This window comes from Bufo bufo, chromosome 3 (assembly GCF_905171765.1).
Source record: "Bufo bufo chromosome 3, aBufBuf1.1, whole genome shotgun sequence".
In the NCBI taxonomy this organism is placed as follows: domain Eukaryota; kingdom Metazoa; phylum Chordata; class Amphibia; order Anura; family Bufonidae; genus Bufo; species Bufo bufo.
This window is the reverse complement of record NC_053391.1, coordinates 624,602,951-624,620,404: the sequence shown is the minus strand read 5'-3', so window position 1 is coordinate 624,620,404 and position 17,454 is coordinate 624,602,951. Positions and strand designations below refer to the sequence as shown.

At 41.2% G+C, this 17,454-nt stretch overlaps 1 protein-coding gene across 10 annotated transcripts in view; it reads left to right on the top strand.

Moving 5' to 3' along the window:
* Positions 1-17,454, top strand: part of NBEA (neurobeachin) — a 630,876-nt gene that overhangs the window by 314,391 nt on the left and 299,031 nt on the right. For all 10 annotated transcript variants that reach the window (XM_040426128.1, XM_040426125.1, XM_040426127.1 and 7 more), the window contains 2 exons: positions 2,846-2,972; positions 3,742-3,869. In XM_040426128.1, the coding sequence (XP_040282062.1) occupies positions 2,846-2,972; positions 3,742-3,869 (255 nt within the window). The remainder of the gene's footprint in view (positions 1-2,845; positions 2,973-3,741; positions 3,870-17,454) is intronic.

The following is a 17,454-nucleotide window of genomic DNA, read 5'->3' as shown; positions in this document are numbered from 1 at the left end:
TATTGCTGGTGCATGTTATCTGATCCCCACCGATCTGATATTTACCCATCTTGAGGACCGGCCATCAATATCGAAGTCCTAGAAAACCCCCTTTAACAGCCTCTTAGGCAGCCTAAAGACAGTTTTCTCCTCATAAGACGTAGCTATAGGCAGTTCTAAATAGAATTTCTGCCACATAGTAAGACATCAGTATTGTAGTTGGGGGTCCGTGAGATTTTGCAGGCCCAGGAGATTAAAGATATTTTTCTGAGCCTTTAATGAGTTTCTTAAGAACATCCAATAGTCACCGGGCCACTGAATTTTTTTTAATGGACCTTGAATGTCCATGCATTAAAGGGAACCTGTCATCAACTTTGTGCTGCCCATACTAATGGCAGCATAACTGCTGATGATAGAAAGGGAGAAAACTAGGTAGAAGCCTGTCAGTCTAGGAGAGAACTGCCAATCATCAGCAGATGGTGAGAGAGCAGGAGATTAGGAATAACCAGGACTCTTCTCGGGTAGATTTGACTCTTTTCCAGGCCTGTGCTGCGATGATTTTGAGACTGGTTCTCGGCAACCACTGACTTTCAGCTCATGAATTGACACACCGCTGACATCAGCATTTCTGTCACTACTTTATGCTGCCCTCAGTGAGGTCAGCATAAAGTTGATGACAGGTTCCCTTTAAAGCCCATGGATTTCAGTGGGAGTGGTGTAATGCCATCTTTCCTTCGTGGTGGCACTGAAGTTTAAAGAGTAACTAAACTTTTATAATAATTTTTTAATATGTCGTCCCTAATCCCCTAAAAACATTTTTTCTAATATACTTTATTAATTTTCTATTTTTACTATACTTTTACATTCCTAAAGTGCACCATTCAGTGTGCGCTTAAAACTCAGATCTCCGTACACCGCTGACAGCTCAGCGATGTACGGAGTACTCATTTTATGAATGGGCAGCAGCAGCGTAGGGAATACGGGCAGGAGGGCACATTGCTGCTCCTGCCTGTGCTCCTCGGACAATTACTAACTCCTGGCATAGCACATGGGTACTCTGTACCCATGTACTATGTCAGGATTACCTGAACGGAGCGTCTCCTGCTTCTGCCTGTTCCGCTAAGCAAGAGAACTGTATGACAGCTTTCTTAGCTTAGCAGAGCAGGCAGAAGCAGGAGCCCACTCCACTCAGCTAATCCTGACATAGTACATGGGCACAGAGTACCCATGTGCTATGCCAGGAGTTAGTAATTGTCTGGTGAGCACGGGCAGGAGCAGCAATGTGCCCTCCTGCCCATACTCCCTGCACTGCTGCCCATTCATAAAATGAGTACTCTGTACATCGCTGAGCTGGTAAAGGTTCAAGCAGTGGAAAATCCCGTAATCATCTTATCAGAGGACACTTATAACAAAATAAATTCTCTCCAGTGCACAACCCCACACCAGCCTTTCGTAGTACGCTATTGGCAAAAATACTCTGGGATGCCATTCCTGGCAGCTGTGGGAGTGAAAAACTCCTTCAACTTTAGACCACAAAGATGTTTACAGCAGCCTATAGTAAAGTAACAGAACCCGAATGAAAGAATAATGCAAAATCTATGGTATCTGTCATTGGGAGGCCAAATGCATAAATTCGACATTTTTTAAATAGTATAATAAAAAAAACAGCTGTTAAACGTCACAAAAAGCCAGGAAAATGATTTTCCATCTAAGCCATATAAATATGGAGTCCAAAAAGTTGAGATCGACTCTACTGTTTGTGAAGGGTCATCTGCAGAACTATTATTTTGAAAGACGGGGAAAGACCATCGCCATCAATTTTAGCCATATTAAAATTATTTTTATTAGTATTTCATAAGCACCATTAAAGCGACCCTCTATTTCAAGAAAAAAATCACATTAACTGGGCAAGGATCAGAACACTTACATGACCTCTTTTTATCTGCAGATCTGCCGATTTCCATCATATAAGATGGAACCACCACTTCTCAGACTACCTGATGCATACTGTGCAAAGTAGTCCAAGACACTTCCTACTGCCATCGGATTGACCAGCACTGCTCACATGAACAGTTCTGGCCAATCCAAGAGCAGTAGTCTTGGACTACTGTTTCACAGTGTGCATCAGATAGTCTGAGAAGTGGTGCAGCCATCTTGGATGACAGAAGAGGAGAATCGATGGATCTGTAGCTGAAAAGATAAGGAGGTCACTAGATAAGTGTTCTGTAGCAGCCCTTCAGTACAAACTTGGCTTTGTGTGTGAAGTGCTTTTAAGGGGCTATCCATGAAGTTTAATATTGATGGCTTATCTTCAGTAGGTCATTAGTATGAGATCGTCGGTGTTCGGCTCCCAGCATTACCTCCAATCAGCTGTTTGAAGAGGCCCAGTGCTCCAGTGAGTGCCATGGCTTCCTCACAGCTTACAGAGCATGGCACCGTACAATTTATAGCAGCTGTGCTTGGTATTGCGGCTCGGCACCATTCACTTGAATGCGACTGAACTGCTCCTAGGCCACATGGCCGATGTACAGTGACATCACTGGCCTATGAAGAGGCCTAAGTACTCATGGAGCGCTACGACCTCTTCCGACAGGTGATGGGCAGGGGTCACAGGAATCAGACCTCCTCCAATCTGATATTGATGACCTATCCTGAGGATAGCTTATCAATATCAAGTTCCTGGACAACCCCTTTAAATAGTAAAGTATGCTATTCCCTATCAGTCTAACCTAGAATTTGCCAATTCTCAGAGTAGATATACGATCATCTTTGTCTAGGGTATGGTCTCTTCATGGAGCTTTTCTGCTGCCACTTGATAATATTATGTCTGTATGTTTCACATGTTGAGTTTTTCTCTGTGAAACAGGCGCTGTGGATTCAGCTTCATCCTCCTCATCTTCATCATCCAGTTTTGTAAATGGTGCTACCAGCAAAAACCTACCAGCAGTGCAGACTGTGGCTCCCATGCCTGAGGACACTGCAGAAAGCATGAGGTATTTATCATAGGTTTTATACATACACGTAAAAAATGTTTTCACTTTAATAGTGCCACCGATTACCCGATGAACGAGCAATTGGAATCTTTCAACAAGTTTAAAAATCATCGTTTGCCGGTGACAGATCGTGGTATCTAATCATGATCTGCTGCCGGCAAACTGATTCAGTATGGGGATGAGTGATGGCATTAGTGATCTCTCCTCCCCATACTGAGAAGGAGATCGCTGGATGTAAAAGCAGCGGTCTCCTCCGCTAGCGAGCAGGAGAATTTCTGGGAAGAAACACTTCCCTCCCTATAATCGCCTGTGTGATATAAACTTCAGAACAGAGGGACGTAAATCTGCAGCTTTTATACTTGTATGTGTATTTTAAAATTGTTTGTTACCAGCCGTAGACTGAGAGCAACATTGCCGTATGCTTGTTTACGTCTGTGTCGACTACTGTTAACAGCTTGTAGTGTAATTAAAATGAAATTTGCACGTGTGTTCCTCCTATATTTACAGCGCAATGACATATGTAGGCACTGGATAATTAATCATTTACAGGATCCCATACAGAGTCTTCAGATTGCTCCGTCCTAGTCTACAATCACCAGTTTAGTCATGCATATAATAGATGTACACTCATCTGCCCAGGTCCTTTCTTTATAAATCCTTGATAAATAACTTGATTGTACTTATACCAGTATAGTATATCATTGACTATATGTATTGGTGTTTTTTTATTTATTTAACTGTATATTGTTCCTTTGTGCCCGACTCACAGCATCACTGCCAAATTAGAGAGAGCTCTCGAAAAGGTGGCTCCTCTTCTGCGTGAGATCTTTGTGGACTTTGCCCCATTCCTCTCCCGGACATTGCTGGGAAGTCATGGACAGGAGCTGTTGATAGAAGGTATGAAAAACACATACCAAGTCTTTGTATTATTCTTTTAATATTTTATATGTTTTATATTGTGCATTTCTATTTTCTTAAATACAATAATTATTTAAAGACTACAGACACCTTCCAGTTGATATTGTTAATGAATGTATTTTACTTATTTTGGGCATAAAATACTTCTTTTTTTATTTTCAAATGGTTTTTATTTTAAAAAAAATAGCAGTTTTTGTGATACACGTGGTTGAAAAATGTTAATTTTATTTTAAGACTGTCCCTGAGTTCCATCAGCTGACTGTTCATGTGAAGCATTATCTCTGATCTCCTAACACTCATTATAGCTACACTCTTATTAATCTGAGTGTTTATAAGGTCAGGAGATGAGACATAAGGCTACACGTGAGCCTTCAGCAGGAGTGACAGTATGCAAATAGACTGATTTCTAACCGCATGTATCACAAAAACTGCTGAAAATTTATAATAAAGACCAATTGAAAAATGATTTTTGGACCAAATGCAATCATAGAAAAAGTATTGCCCCAAAGGAGTCCATAGCCTTTAATAAATGCTAATAAACAATTAAAAAGTTACACACTGTATGCATTTTTTAAATTATAGTTTACCCAGCCCTTGTCCTGGAGCTGGCATATCTTACAACCAGTTACATACTGTAGACCACAAAGGTTGTATTATAGTTTATATCATATATGTATGATCGAATCTTGTGCGTGGTACCATTAACCTGTGAGTGTAGTTACTTCTGCATATGGACATGCTTTACATTTCTTAAGGCCGCATTTATAGAAACTGAAATACTTCAGGCAGGTTAGAGTGGCTTTAATAAACTTGGAGATAGATGGGCAGATTTACTAAAGCTAGATTAAAACTATATTATAGCCGCTGTCTAGACCGGCACCGGATTTATCACAGGGGCTCAGACTCGATGAGAAATGTGGTGCAGAGATAGACATTTTTGTCTAATTCCATACCAGCTATTGGCTGAACTTGGGCGCAAAATATCACATCTTAGACCACGCCTGCTTCTCATGAAGCCTTATCTTTCCACTAAGCCCCAAGCCCTTTTCGGGCAAGTCAGAAAACATTGTAGAAACCCTAGTTATTTTTCTCCATGTAGTCTCTAGGTTGTAAAAAGTGTTTATCCGGTAATTTTTGTATATTTTTTTTAAAACGATAGATAGTTTTTATTAAACATACCCAATTAATATCCATGACCTATTCTCAGGACCACCGCTGATCAGCTGTTAGAAGAGGCTGGGCGTCCAGTAATCGCTGCGGTCTCTTCCTAGGCCATTTTACGTTGCCATATATCGGTCACATGGCCCAATTGTAGCTCAGCCACATAGAAGTGAATGGGGCTGAGCTGCAATACCAAGCATAGCTGCCATACTATGTGCAGCACTCTGCTTGGTGAGGTGCTGAGAGCAGGCATCGCTCGCTAGAGCTCCCTTTAACAGATTATCGGTGGGGATGCCAGGACTCGAACCCCCACTGATCTGATAATGACGACTTATCCTGAGGATAGATCATCATATCCATTACTGGATAACCCCTTTAACTAAGAAGTCCTATGTAGTGCATTCACATATGTCTTCGCTCTAAAGAAAGTCCACACAAGATTTCTTTTTTAGGGGACCTTTTTGGATTCACCTTCAGTTGAATAGAAATAGTTAATATGTAATGTAATGTAATAATAGACAGGGAGGCATATTCGATATTTTCCTTGATATCCCAGCAACCCAAAATTAAAAATCTGAGACAGGATATCATTCATGACTGTTAATTGTTTAGTTTTGATATCTTTGTCCCTGTACTATATTGGTGTTGGACTTAGATCTGTGAGTTTTCCCACATGTATTGTAATGTGTCATCACGGATACCCAATATGGAAGTAGAGACGTATTTCATTGTGTAGTTCATGCAGCCCTTCTGTTGATTCTTCTTCTACAAACACCATGGGCGTGAATTTATCACTTGAATGGGGTTGCTCTGCACCTAGGCCATGTAACTAATGAATGTGACATCACATGGAAGAGGCCTAAGCGCTTACAGAGCACCACAGCCTCTTTGTGCAGATGATTGGTGGGGGTCCCAGGAATCAGCCCCCCACCGATCTGATATTAAAGACCTGTCCTGAGGAATGGCCATCAATATGTAATTTCTGGAAAACCCCTTTTAATTTTGTATGCTTCTTCAAGCGTATGCTAGGAATAAGGGTCAGTTTTACTTGAAATGTGACCGCAGTTAGTCTGTTTTTAGGAACACTACTGAGTAAAGTTCTATTTTATATGGACAAGTACCATGCTAGATTCCTCATGGTCACGGTGCTCCGACATCTCCAGGCATGCACCTTGTTCAGCCAAAAGTAGTTTGGTTGTAGACAATACAAGAGCAGGCTACGGTGATCTACACAGATTATGGACATACAGTTGTGTATATCTGGAGAATTTGATTATTGTATAAGGAAAAGTTCAGCAATTTTTAAAAATGTAATATAATACTTTGTATTTCAATTCCTCATCGTTCTCAAGATCTCTGTGTGCTGTAAGTGAACAGGAACATGCTTGTTTACATCCAAAATATGAAAAATCCTTACTGGAGATTTACTACAATGTGAGCTAGTCTGTTAGTTTAGGCAATCCTCTGTGAGCTAGTCTGTTAGCTTAGGCAATCCTCTATGAGCTAGTCTGTCAGCTTAGGCAATCCTCTATGAGCTAGTCTGTCAGCTTAGGCAATCCTCTATGAGCTAGTCTGTCAGCTTAGGCAATCCTCTATGAGCTAGTATGTTAGCTTAGGCAATCCTCTATGAGCTAGTATGTTAGCTTAGGCAATCCTCTGTGAGCTAGTATGTCAGCTTAGGCAATCCTCTGTGAGCTAGTATGTTAGCTTAGGCAATCCTCTGTGAGCTAGTCTGTTAGCTTAGGCAATCCTCTGTGAGCTAGTATGTCAGCTTAGGCAATCCTCTGTGAGCTAGTATGTCAGTTTAGGCAATCCTCTATGAGCTAGTATGTCAGCTTAGGCAATCCTCTGTGAGCTAGTCTGTTAGCTTAGGCAATCCTCTGTGAGCTAGTCTGTTAGTTTAGGCAATCCTCTGTGAGCTAGTATGTCAGCTTAGGCAATCCTCTGTGAGCTAGTATGTTAGCTTAGGCAATCCTCTGTGAGCTAGTATGTCAGCTTAGGCAATCCTCTGTGAGCTAGTATGTTAGCTTAGGCAATCCTCTGTGAGCTAGTATGTCAGCTTAGGCAATCCTCTGTGAGCTAGTCTGTTAGCTTAGGCAATCCTCTGTGAGCTAGTATGTCAGCTTAGGCAATCCTCTGTGAGCTAGTATGTCAGCTTAGGCAATCCTCTGTGAGCTAGTATGTCAGCTTAGGCAATCCTCTGTGAGCTAGTATGTCAGCTTAGGCAATCCTCTGTGAGCTAGTATGTTAGCTAAGACAATCCTCTGTGAGCTAGTATGTTAGTTTAGGCAATCCTCTGTGAGCTAGTATGTTAGCTTAGGCAATCCTCTGTGAGCCAGTATGTTAGCTTAGGCAATCCTCTGTGTGCTAGTATGTTAGTTTAGGCAATCATATGAGCTAAAATATCTCAGGTGTAGGCTGATACATTTTACCTTTACCAATACTTTTTGGAAACCTATTGGGACCGTAAAATTTAGGCTGCTGCCATATTTTCAAGGTTTTTTATTAAAGAATTAAAGAAAAAAATAGAGTAGTATTTGACATTAATACTTTCTCTACTTTTATGATCCACTCCTAATTTTGGCTTCAGAAAGTGCATCATACAGAATTGTCTAGACGGGATTCTTGTGTAGCAGGGAAAATGGGCACACTTGCAGTCGTATCAGCTGACGTTCTTAGTAACCTAATCGAGGTCGGTTATAAACATCCCAGTTCTTGGGAAACGTGGGTGCTGCAGCCTTACTGTCTATTAAAGTAAAGCAAAAATATATCCAAGAGTCATCATGCTTTCTGTTCTTATGCTCCATGAAATTCAATATTTCTGCAAGTCAGAGTTAACTTCAGGAGTGAGGAAATCTGCCATCGGGATAAGCCGTAACCTGTGATTTATGAAGAAGTGTCGTTTATTTTTTATTGCGAATACCAGTCCCTTCCCTAAGCTCCTATCTTATTATGTCTAGAAAGGAAGATATATTGCAACATAAAACACTTATTCTTCATGTAATTTGTCAGTGGGTCAGGCCGTCTGCTTTTCATTTTAGCTAAATACATGATTTTTTTAATTGACAGCTTAATATTCTAATCAGGAATGTTGTCAGTCACATTAGCAAAATAGATAATAGAAAGAAAGGTAGAGATAGAAAGTGAGGTAGAAAGATATATATATATATATATATATATATATATACATATATATATATATATAATATCACAAATACCGCAGCAGCACAGTTAGACCGTGTGTACTGGGTGCAATTCCTCACAGAGGTCGGCAGCACTCCCAGGTTTCGGTGACAGGGTGAAGACCCCAAAACTTTATTCCCAGCAACGTTTCGGTTTACTCAATGAGGCCTTTGTCAAGCTTGACAAAGGCCTCATTGAGTAGGCCGAAACGTTGCTGGGAATAAAGTTTTGGGGTCTTCACCCTGTCATCGAAAAAAAAAAAAAAAAATATATATATATATATATATATATATATATATATATATATATATATATGAGAGAGAGAGATATATTACATAGATATTAGATATAAATCAGAAAAATGAGGCAGCACTCAGTGAATGGGGTGTTGGACCCAGTTTATTCCCCTGCCGGTGAACACCCCATTAGATGGATGGATAGATAGATATTAGATGGATAGACAGATATAAGATGTGTAGGTATTAGGACTCATGCACACGAACTTATGTTTTTTTGTGGCCTGTATGCGGAAACATTCACTTCAATTCAGCTGCAAAAAAAATGAAATAACTCCATGTGCATTGCATGTCCGCATGGCCGTTCCTCAAAAAAAAAGATCATGTATTATTGTCTGCATTACAGACAAGGATAGGACTGTTCTATTAAGGGCAGTTACATTCCGCAAAATGCGGAATGCATGCGGCAGGGATCCGCAATTTGTGGACTGCAAAAATCCAGCGGTCGTGTGCATGAGCCCTTAGATAGATTTTAGATGGATAGGTATTCGATAAATATTAGATGGATAGATATTAGATAAATATTAGATGGATAGGTAATAGATGGATAGATATTAGATAAATATTAGAGGGATAGGTATTAGATAGATGGATAGATATTAGATAATCAATAGATATTAGATACTGTTAGATAGATAGTATCTATCTATCTATCTGAGTATGGATGCTGTAGGAGGTTCTGTAGATAGATATTACTTACAGATTTTTGTTGCTTTTTGGTGAGGTTACAATAACAGAGGCAGCCCCCCTTCCCTGTAGTTTGGTGGTCAATGGTCTCTATTACTAACAAGGACCTGCATTCCCTCATGCATAATTATAAGTGGTGGTTTCAGCATTGGAAAAAATATTGTTAAATTGAGTTAGAGAGCTTGTAGTCAGCATGGAACATTTAAAAGATTTAGAGGGCGATTTATTAAGATGGTCCCTATTAATAAATTAGGTGCATCTCTTCCACTCCGTGGAGCAGAAACGCAAATCTACACCAGCCAGGGGCCAGCGCAGACTTCAGCTATAACTTACGACGCAAAGTATAGTAAATCCAGCAGGCTGCTATAGGCTCCACCTCCTCTATTAAGCCCCGCCCCATTTCTCAACACTTCAGAAAAGTGGTGAGAAGCTTAAAAAGTCACAAATTATGCTGTGTGCCATAAATTGCGACTTTTACACCACAATAGTGGCAGAAAACTTTAATAAATATCCCGCGAAGAACTGAATTATTTATGCTGCAAGCAAGAACTATTAATTCCGATAAAGCTTTCCCATCTTTGTGTCTAAACTGGAGGAGGTGGTTTGATTTCTTGTGATTCCATCAGAATTGTATGTAATCAGCTATTATATATTGAAATTGCAACACCAAGAAGGAATTATTGAAATCACCGAATTGAGTGACATGTTAATGATATGCAATATAATCAAAAATGTAAACAAAATATTCAAAACATCTCGATTTATTCAGTATGGAGTGTGAGCGCCATGCGCAGAAATCCACGTACTTACACACTTTGGCATGCTATCAGTGAGGTTACTAATGGTGGTCTGAAGAACTTTCTGCCACGCTGGATGCACTTGGGTACACAAATAATCAAGATCCTCTACTGGCAGCTCCCTTTGCAATTGCCAACCAATTACACCCCAGATTTTCTCAATGGGAGATAAATCTGGAGATGCTGCAGCCAAGCCATGGTAGCATGTTTAGGCCACCGAGCCTGCTCACAGTGACTCGTCTGGTCCCTGTAATGTCATGCCTGCACCTGTGCCAAGGTTGTAACACAAGGCGCAGGCGCAAGATTACAGGGCCAGGTGAGAGCTGATCAACAAAGGGAAGGAGGGGCTTCAGCATTATAGCAGTGGAGCTTGGGTGCATTGGGGGTCTGGGCCTGCAAAACCACAACTCCCAGCACCACCAGCATGCTTTTAGTTTTATAGGGGTGTTTTTACACATGGTGGAACTTTCCGCAAGAAAATATGCAATATCAAGACTTGCCCTATGTTATCCTCCGAGGCTGAAAATTGTCTACCCTGAGTTGTTTCGCTGCGGAATTTACATTCTCCAGCATATTAATGTGTTGAGAATCTCTCAATTTAATGAAAAATTTATTCTACAGTGGAAAATGCAGCAAAAATTCCGCTCTGATTTTATTGAGGAATTTTCCACAGCGTTTTCCCCTGCCGAATGAATTTTCTATTGTATTGAATGGAGAGATTCTCATATAGGAAAATCCACACCATAATTCACACCCAAAAAATCTGCAACTTTGTAAAAAAGTGGAAAGATCTACCAGGTGTGAGGGCAAATAAAGGCCCCTTTGACACGAGCGTGACAGATTAGGTCCGGATGCGTTCAGGGTGCGTTCAGTGAAACTCGCACCAATTTGCAAGCAAGTTCAGTCAGTTTTGTCTGCGATTGCAGTTATTCAGTTTTTTCTGCTCGGGTGCAATGCGTTTTGATGCGTTTTTCACACGTGTGATAAAAAACTGAAGGTTTACAAACAACATCTCCTAGCAACCATCAGTGAAAAACGCATTGCCTCCATACTTGCTTCCGGATGCAATGCATTTTTCACTGAAGCTCCATTCACTTCTATGGGGCCAGGGCTGCGTGAAAGATGCAGAATATAGAACATGCTGCGTTTTTCACGCAACGCAGAACTGATGCGTGAAAAAAAAAAAACGCTCATGTACACAGACCCATTGAAATGAATTGGTCAGGATTCAGTGCGGGTGCTGTGCGTTCACGTCACGCATTGCACCCGCGCGGAAAACTCACTCGTGTGAAAAGGGCCCTAACAGGTTGGAGACCACTCACATAGAAAATTATAGGGTCAGGATGAGCCATACCATAAGGTTGAAAACTTAGTCTCCAAATCTGTCACTTGCAGTTATAGATAGTGTAAGGGTGTCTTCACAGGACCGCATTTTTTGCAGATCGCATGCGGACCCATTTATTTCAATGTGTCTGCATAAAAATAAAAGGACAACACAACGTGTCCTGTCCACATCTATATGTCCGTTTCGCAGCCACGCAAAACATGTCCTATTCTTGTCCGTTTTGCGGATAAGAATAGGGATTGTTACAATGGGTCCTTAAAAAAACTAGAACGTCAATGTCATCTATATTTTGACGATCCGTATTTTGAGAACCGCAAAATACATATGGTCATGTAAATGCATCCTTATACAGTATATACTGTGCTCGTGATGGTAAAATATGTGAAACGTTACCGCACAAATCATGAAAGCATTTTAAATTTCAAGTTTTACTTGAGTAGGCAATAAGTATTTCCGCTATTAGTTGTGCACATCTGCGGCCTGAGCTGATTTTCTAACTAATGTCTTTTTGTAAGTGAGACATATGAAAATGAAGTGACTGGAGTGGCGGAGTAAGCACACAATTTGCACTGCTTGCATTTTAGATGGCGGTGCGCTAACAGGGCTGGAAACAATGGTAAACTGCCTGTTTGGTTGGGTTTAGCATCTCATTAAATTCACTCAGGCTTCGCTTAGTTTCTTTCTTTTCTCCTCATTTATCTTTTATAGGATTTTCAATTTAGGTATAAAAGTCTTGTAACTAGAAAAGCTTCCACTGATAATGGCACACGCTGCACTAATAAATAACCCGAGTGTGTTCCCAGCAGTGTGCCACAGGGACAGTAACTGTGGTCACTTCCGATACAACACTGACAATTTACCCTAAGTGATGGCTAACCTCCAGCACTCCAGCTGTGTGAAACTACGACTCCCAGCATGCTCCATTCATTTCTATGGAGTTCTAAGAACAGCCAAGCAAGTGTGCATTTTGGGAGTTGTAGTTTTACCACAGCTGGAGTGCCGGAGGTTAACCATCACAGCCCTACAGGTATGTTCACACAGTGGATTTTAATGCTGTCAAAACCTGCTGTGTTACCCACTGCAGCTCCACGGGGCATCCGTCCAGACACCATGCCATGAAGGGGGGCAGCACACAAGCTGCAGCGCTGCCTCCTGTTGAAAACAATGGGAGGCGGACACTGACGGATTTTTGGCGGCATAAACTGCCATGTGAACGTCTACTAAGAGGAACGTTCACACAGATCAGATACACTCTGAAAATCAGCAGCCTATTTACAGTAGCAGCAAAATGGATGCGATTCTACCTAATGTTATCCACCTGCTGCTGAAAGAATTCGCACAGCACTTGACCTGCAGAACGGATTTTAAATCCGCAGCATGTCCATTTACTGTACGTTGCGGAATTTCATTGCAGATTTCACCCTTTGGAATGCATAGTGTGAAATCTGTGGCATAGCCAATGCAAAATCCGCACTTAAAGGGTTTGTCTCACTTCAGCAAATAGCATTTATTATCTAGAGATAGTTAATAGGCACTTACTAATGTATAGTGATTGTACATGTTGCCTCCTTTGCTGGCTTGATTCATTTTTCCATCACATTATACACTGCTCGTTTCCATGGTTACGACCACCCTGCAATCCAGCAGAGGTGGCCGTACTATAGAAAATAGTGTATAGTGTACAAGCAAGACCACCACTAATGGATTGCAGGGTGGAAACGAACAGTGTATAATGTGATAGAAAAATGAATGAAGCCAGCAAAGGAAGCAATATGAAAAATCTAAATACAATAGTAAGTGCCTTGTGTTAACTTTCTCTACATGATAACTGCCACTTGCTCTTTAACGAATACGCATTTTGCAGCAGATTCAGGGTTGAGTGGCTGATTCTTTCTGCTGAATTTACACGGACATACCCGAATACTTTTGAAATACAAGGGACAGATTAATGGATCTGTTGCCTATACTAACCAGTCACAGCTCAGCTTCCATTTCTAACAGTGATCTTGTAAAATGAAAACTGTGCTCTGGTTGCTTTGGGGAACAAGGCCTGTCAGTTCTCAGTAGATGCACTGGTTCTGAGAGAGTCAGGGGGCTCCTTTTAAAATTTACAGTTCACCCAAAATAATGTCAGGAGAGTGTCCTTGTAAAAAAAAAAAAATATATATATATTTTGGAAAACATTTTAAGAAACAATTGTTTTATGGAAAAAGGGTGTTTTAGCTTTGTACTGTAGCGAGGTGCATCTCCCCTAGCCGTTCTGACACTGGTGTGGAGAGAGTCTTCTGGACCCGGGCCAGTACAGCGCCTGGAGAGTATGGTGTATGGGCCCAATATTCTGCTGGCATCGGACAGTTTGAACTCACTTGGGTGGGAAGGTGTGCATTTTTTTGATATCTCTCTAATAATTCACTAGGTCAGCCTATTCATGCAAATTATTATGTATGCCAAATTTTTAAGATACAACATACCACAACTAACAAATATTTGTAAGATATAGCATAACATTCTTTTTAGGCCCTACATCTCCTTTATCCATTATTCTTCATCTCCATCTTTTATTCGACCCTTTACCACCTGGAGATAAAAATGGTTGTATGCCTGGATGCCGCCTTTATCGATGAGCCTTTTGCAATGCCTCTCTCCACATTGGAAGCAGGAAGGCAAGTGCAGTCTCCACAAATTAGACCAATTTTAAAGTTTCTTTTTCTAAATTAATCCAAGCAAACAAAGCATTATAATTTAACTTTCTGTGCTTGCTTCCCAATTGATTCCATTTGTGAGAAGGACTTCTGGTGGGCGCATTGGGGAAATCATGGGGAGTAAACTGTAGACAAACCTTGATAAAGACCAGACGGAATGGCTGTGGTATCCTGCTAGTCTCCTGCACATATTGGAGCAATAAAAAGTAAAACACATCAAAACCGTGCTCTTATTTCATAGGAAACCTACCCCCCTCTCTTTTAACTTCTTCAACGCCAGGGGGGAAGCTCCAAAAATTAGATGGCAGGCCCCAGTGGAATTAAAAGGTTACATGCAATTTATATTCCTCTTCTATGTCGCGAGGCAGGAAATTCATGTTAACGGTGGGAGCCGCAGTTTTACAATGGCAGTCAACAGGGAAGGGAATGCGAATTTCTAAGAAGTAGGTAATAATTGACCTAAAAATACACTTCTAAGCTTAAGTGCCATGGATACAATTATTTTCATAGACTTGACAAAAATATTCCTAAAATAAGCAAATGCTCTCTTAACTGGGCTACCATATGCAATATTAGGGTACGTTCTGCCACAGATTCTGCGCAATCCTCAACGGAAACGCCAACAGCAGCTTCTTAAAAACGCTACTATGTGCACATGGTGATGGGGGGGGGGGGGGGGGGGGGTTTCTGCTGCTGATTTCCAGTCTGCTTCATGAGTAGCATGTTGCGTCTTTGAAGTGGATTTTTGCTGCGTTCCTCATTGAAGTCAATGGTGAAGGACTTTTAATAAGTAACATTTTTGTACATGGAAACGCTGCCAAAAACATGCCGCTCACAGCTTCAGATCTGCACTGTTTATGGCTACTTTCACACTTGCGGCAGAGTGATATGGCGAGCAGTTCCGTCGCCGATCCGGCAATCTGCATTCAAACGGACAGCATTTGTAGACTGATCCGGATGCGGTAATGCCGGATCGGACACTAATACATTTCAATGTAAATTAATGCCAGATCCGGCATTCCGGCAACTGATCCGGAATTTTGGACGGAGATAATACTGCAGCATGCTGTGGTATTTCCTCCTTCCAAAACGCCGTTCAGTGACTAAACTGAAGACATCCTGATGCATCCTGAACGGATTTCTCTCCATTCAGAATGCAGGGGGATGAAACTGATCAGTTCTTTTCCGGTATAGAGCCCCTGTGACGGAACTCAGTGCCAGAAAAGAAAAATGCTAGTGTGAAAGTACCCTATGCCGCGCATCTGTGCCGCGTGAACCCTAAACTTCTCTTTCAAAAAATAAATAAATGAGAGGGGTGCCACATACATGAGTACATTGCGTAAAATGCATAAATACATTAAAAAAAAACTGCATTACATTCTTTTTTTTTTTTTTTGGGGGTTAAACGTAAAGGCCCAGATTTACTAATGTGACTAATGTAAATCTGTCTAAAAGTGGGGAGACTAGGGTTTTTTCACTTTATTTGTGCACATTGGAAAAAAAAGAAAAAATCCTAGTGGGGCAATACGGGGCCACTAAGGTTTGTTTCCAACTTGCACGAAAATAGTGCAGGGTTTAGTGGGTAGGGGGTGGAGCTTCACAGGGCAAGGCCTAATATGGGAGACATTTTTTGACCAAATTGTGCGACAATTCTGGAGTAAAATTCTTTCTTCTAGTAAGCCAACCAAGTCAGAGAAAAGTGTCTGTCCCTGCAGCACATGTATCATCCAGCCGGAGCCCCTGTGATTAATTTGGTGCAGGTCTAGACCACCGATTTAAGCTTATTCCATCTACAGGGTTAGTAAATCTGTGCCACAGATTCAGAAAACCTCCACCAATGTTTAATTGCTTCACATAACCGCAATAGTTCATGCTTTTTGTTCTTCGCTCTTTATAACCTTACTGTTGTTTAGCTAAACTATTGCCCACATTACTGCTTGCTCTGGGGTTTCTATGGTGACATCACATACTGCAGCTGTCTATTTTCCACATGGACTTTGACATGTGACCTCTGCTCTATTGAATGGGTTCTGAGTAACTGGACAGGATTTCCTGATCTGTTGTTACCGTGGCAGACCCAGGGCAAGCGGTAATGTAAAATTGTTAATACAGTTTATATATTTAGGGGAGAACACAGAACATAGTGTATACAATAAATTTTAAATATTTAAATATAAAATCTATTCCCTTATTTATAATATACAGAACCTCATTTAACTGTGGCTATGGCTGTGGTGGAAGGAACAGATTACTCATATTCCCGTTTGGTGGTTCTACTCTAGTGCTTGATTCAGAAATAACCAGTTTTAGGTCTCTGGTGATCCCTTAGGCCCCTTTTACACGGGCGAGTATTCCGCGCGGATGAGATGCGTGAGTTGAACGCATTGCACCCGCACTGAATCCTGACCCATTCATTTCTATGGGGCTGTGCACACGAGCAGTGATTTTCACGCATCACTTGTGCGTTGCGTGAAAAATCGCAGCATGCTCTATATTGTGCGTTTTTCACGTAACGCAGGCCTCATAGAAATGAATGGGGTTGCGTGAAAATCGCAAGCATCCGCAAGCAAGTGCGGATGCGGTGCGATTTTCACGCACGGTTGCTAGGTGACGATCGGGATGGGGAACCGATCATTATTATTTCCCCTTATAACATGGTTATAAGGGAAAATAATAGCATTCTGAATACAGAATGCATAGTAAAATAGGGCTGGAGGGGTTAAAATAAATAAATATTTAACTCACCTTAATCCACTTGTTCGCGCAGCCGGCATCTCTTCTGTCTTTATCTGTAATCAATAGGACCTTTGATGACGTCACTACGCTCATCACATGATCCATCACCATGGTGATGGATCATGTGATGGACCATGTGATGAACGCAGTGACGTCATCAAAGGTCCTATTGCTCACAGATGAAGACAGAAGAGATGCCGGCTGCGCGAACAAGTGGATTAAGGTGAGTTAAATTATATATATATATATATATATATATATATATATAAAAAAAAAATTAACCCCTCCAGCCCTATTGTACTATGCATTCTGTATTCAGAATGCTATTATTTCCCCTTATAACCATGTTATAAGGGGAAATAATACAATCTACACTACAACTAACCCAAACCTGAACTTCTGTAAAGAAGTCTGGGTCTGGGTACCACAGTCGGTTTTTTATTACGCGCGTGCAAAACACATTGCACCCGCGCTATAAAAACTGAACATCGGAACGCAATCGCAGTCAAAACTGACTGCAATTGCGTTCCTACTCGCGCGGGTTTGCCGCAATGCATCGGGACACATCCAGACCTAATCCGGACACGCCCGTGTGAAAGAGGCCTTAGAGTCATGCAAACAGTGGTAGTTAGCAAGGACGTGTATGATTGGGAAGTG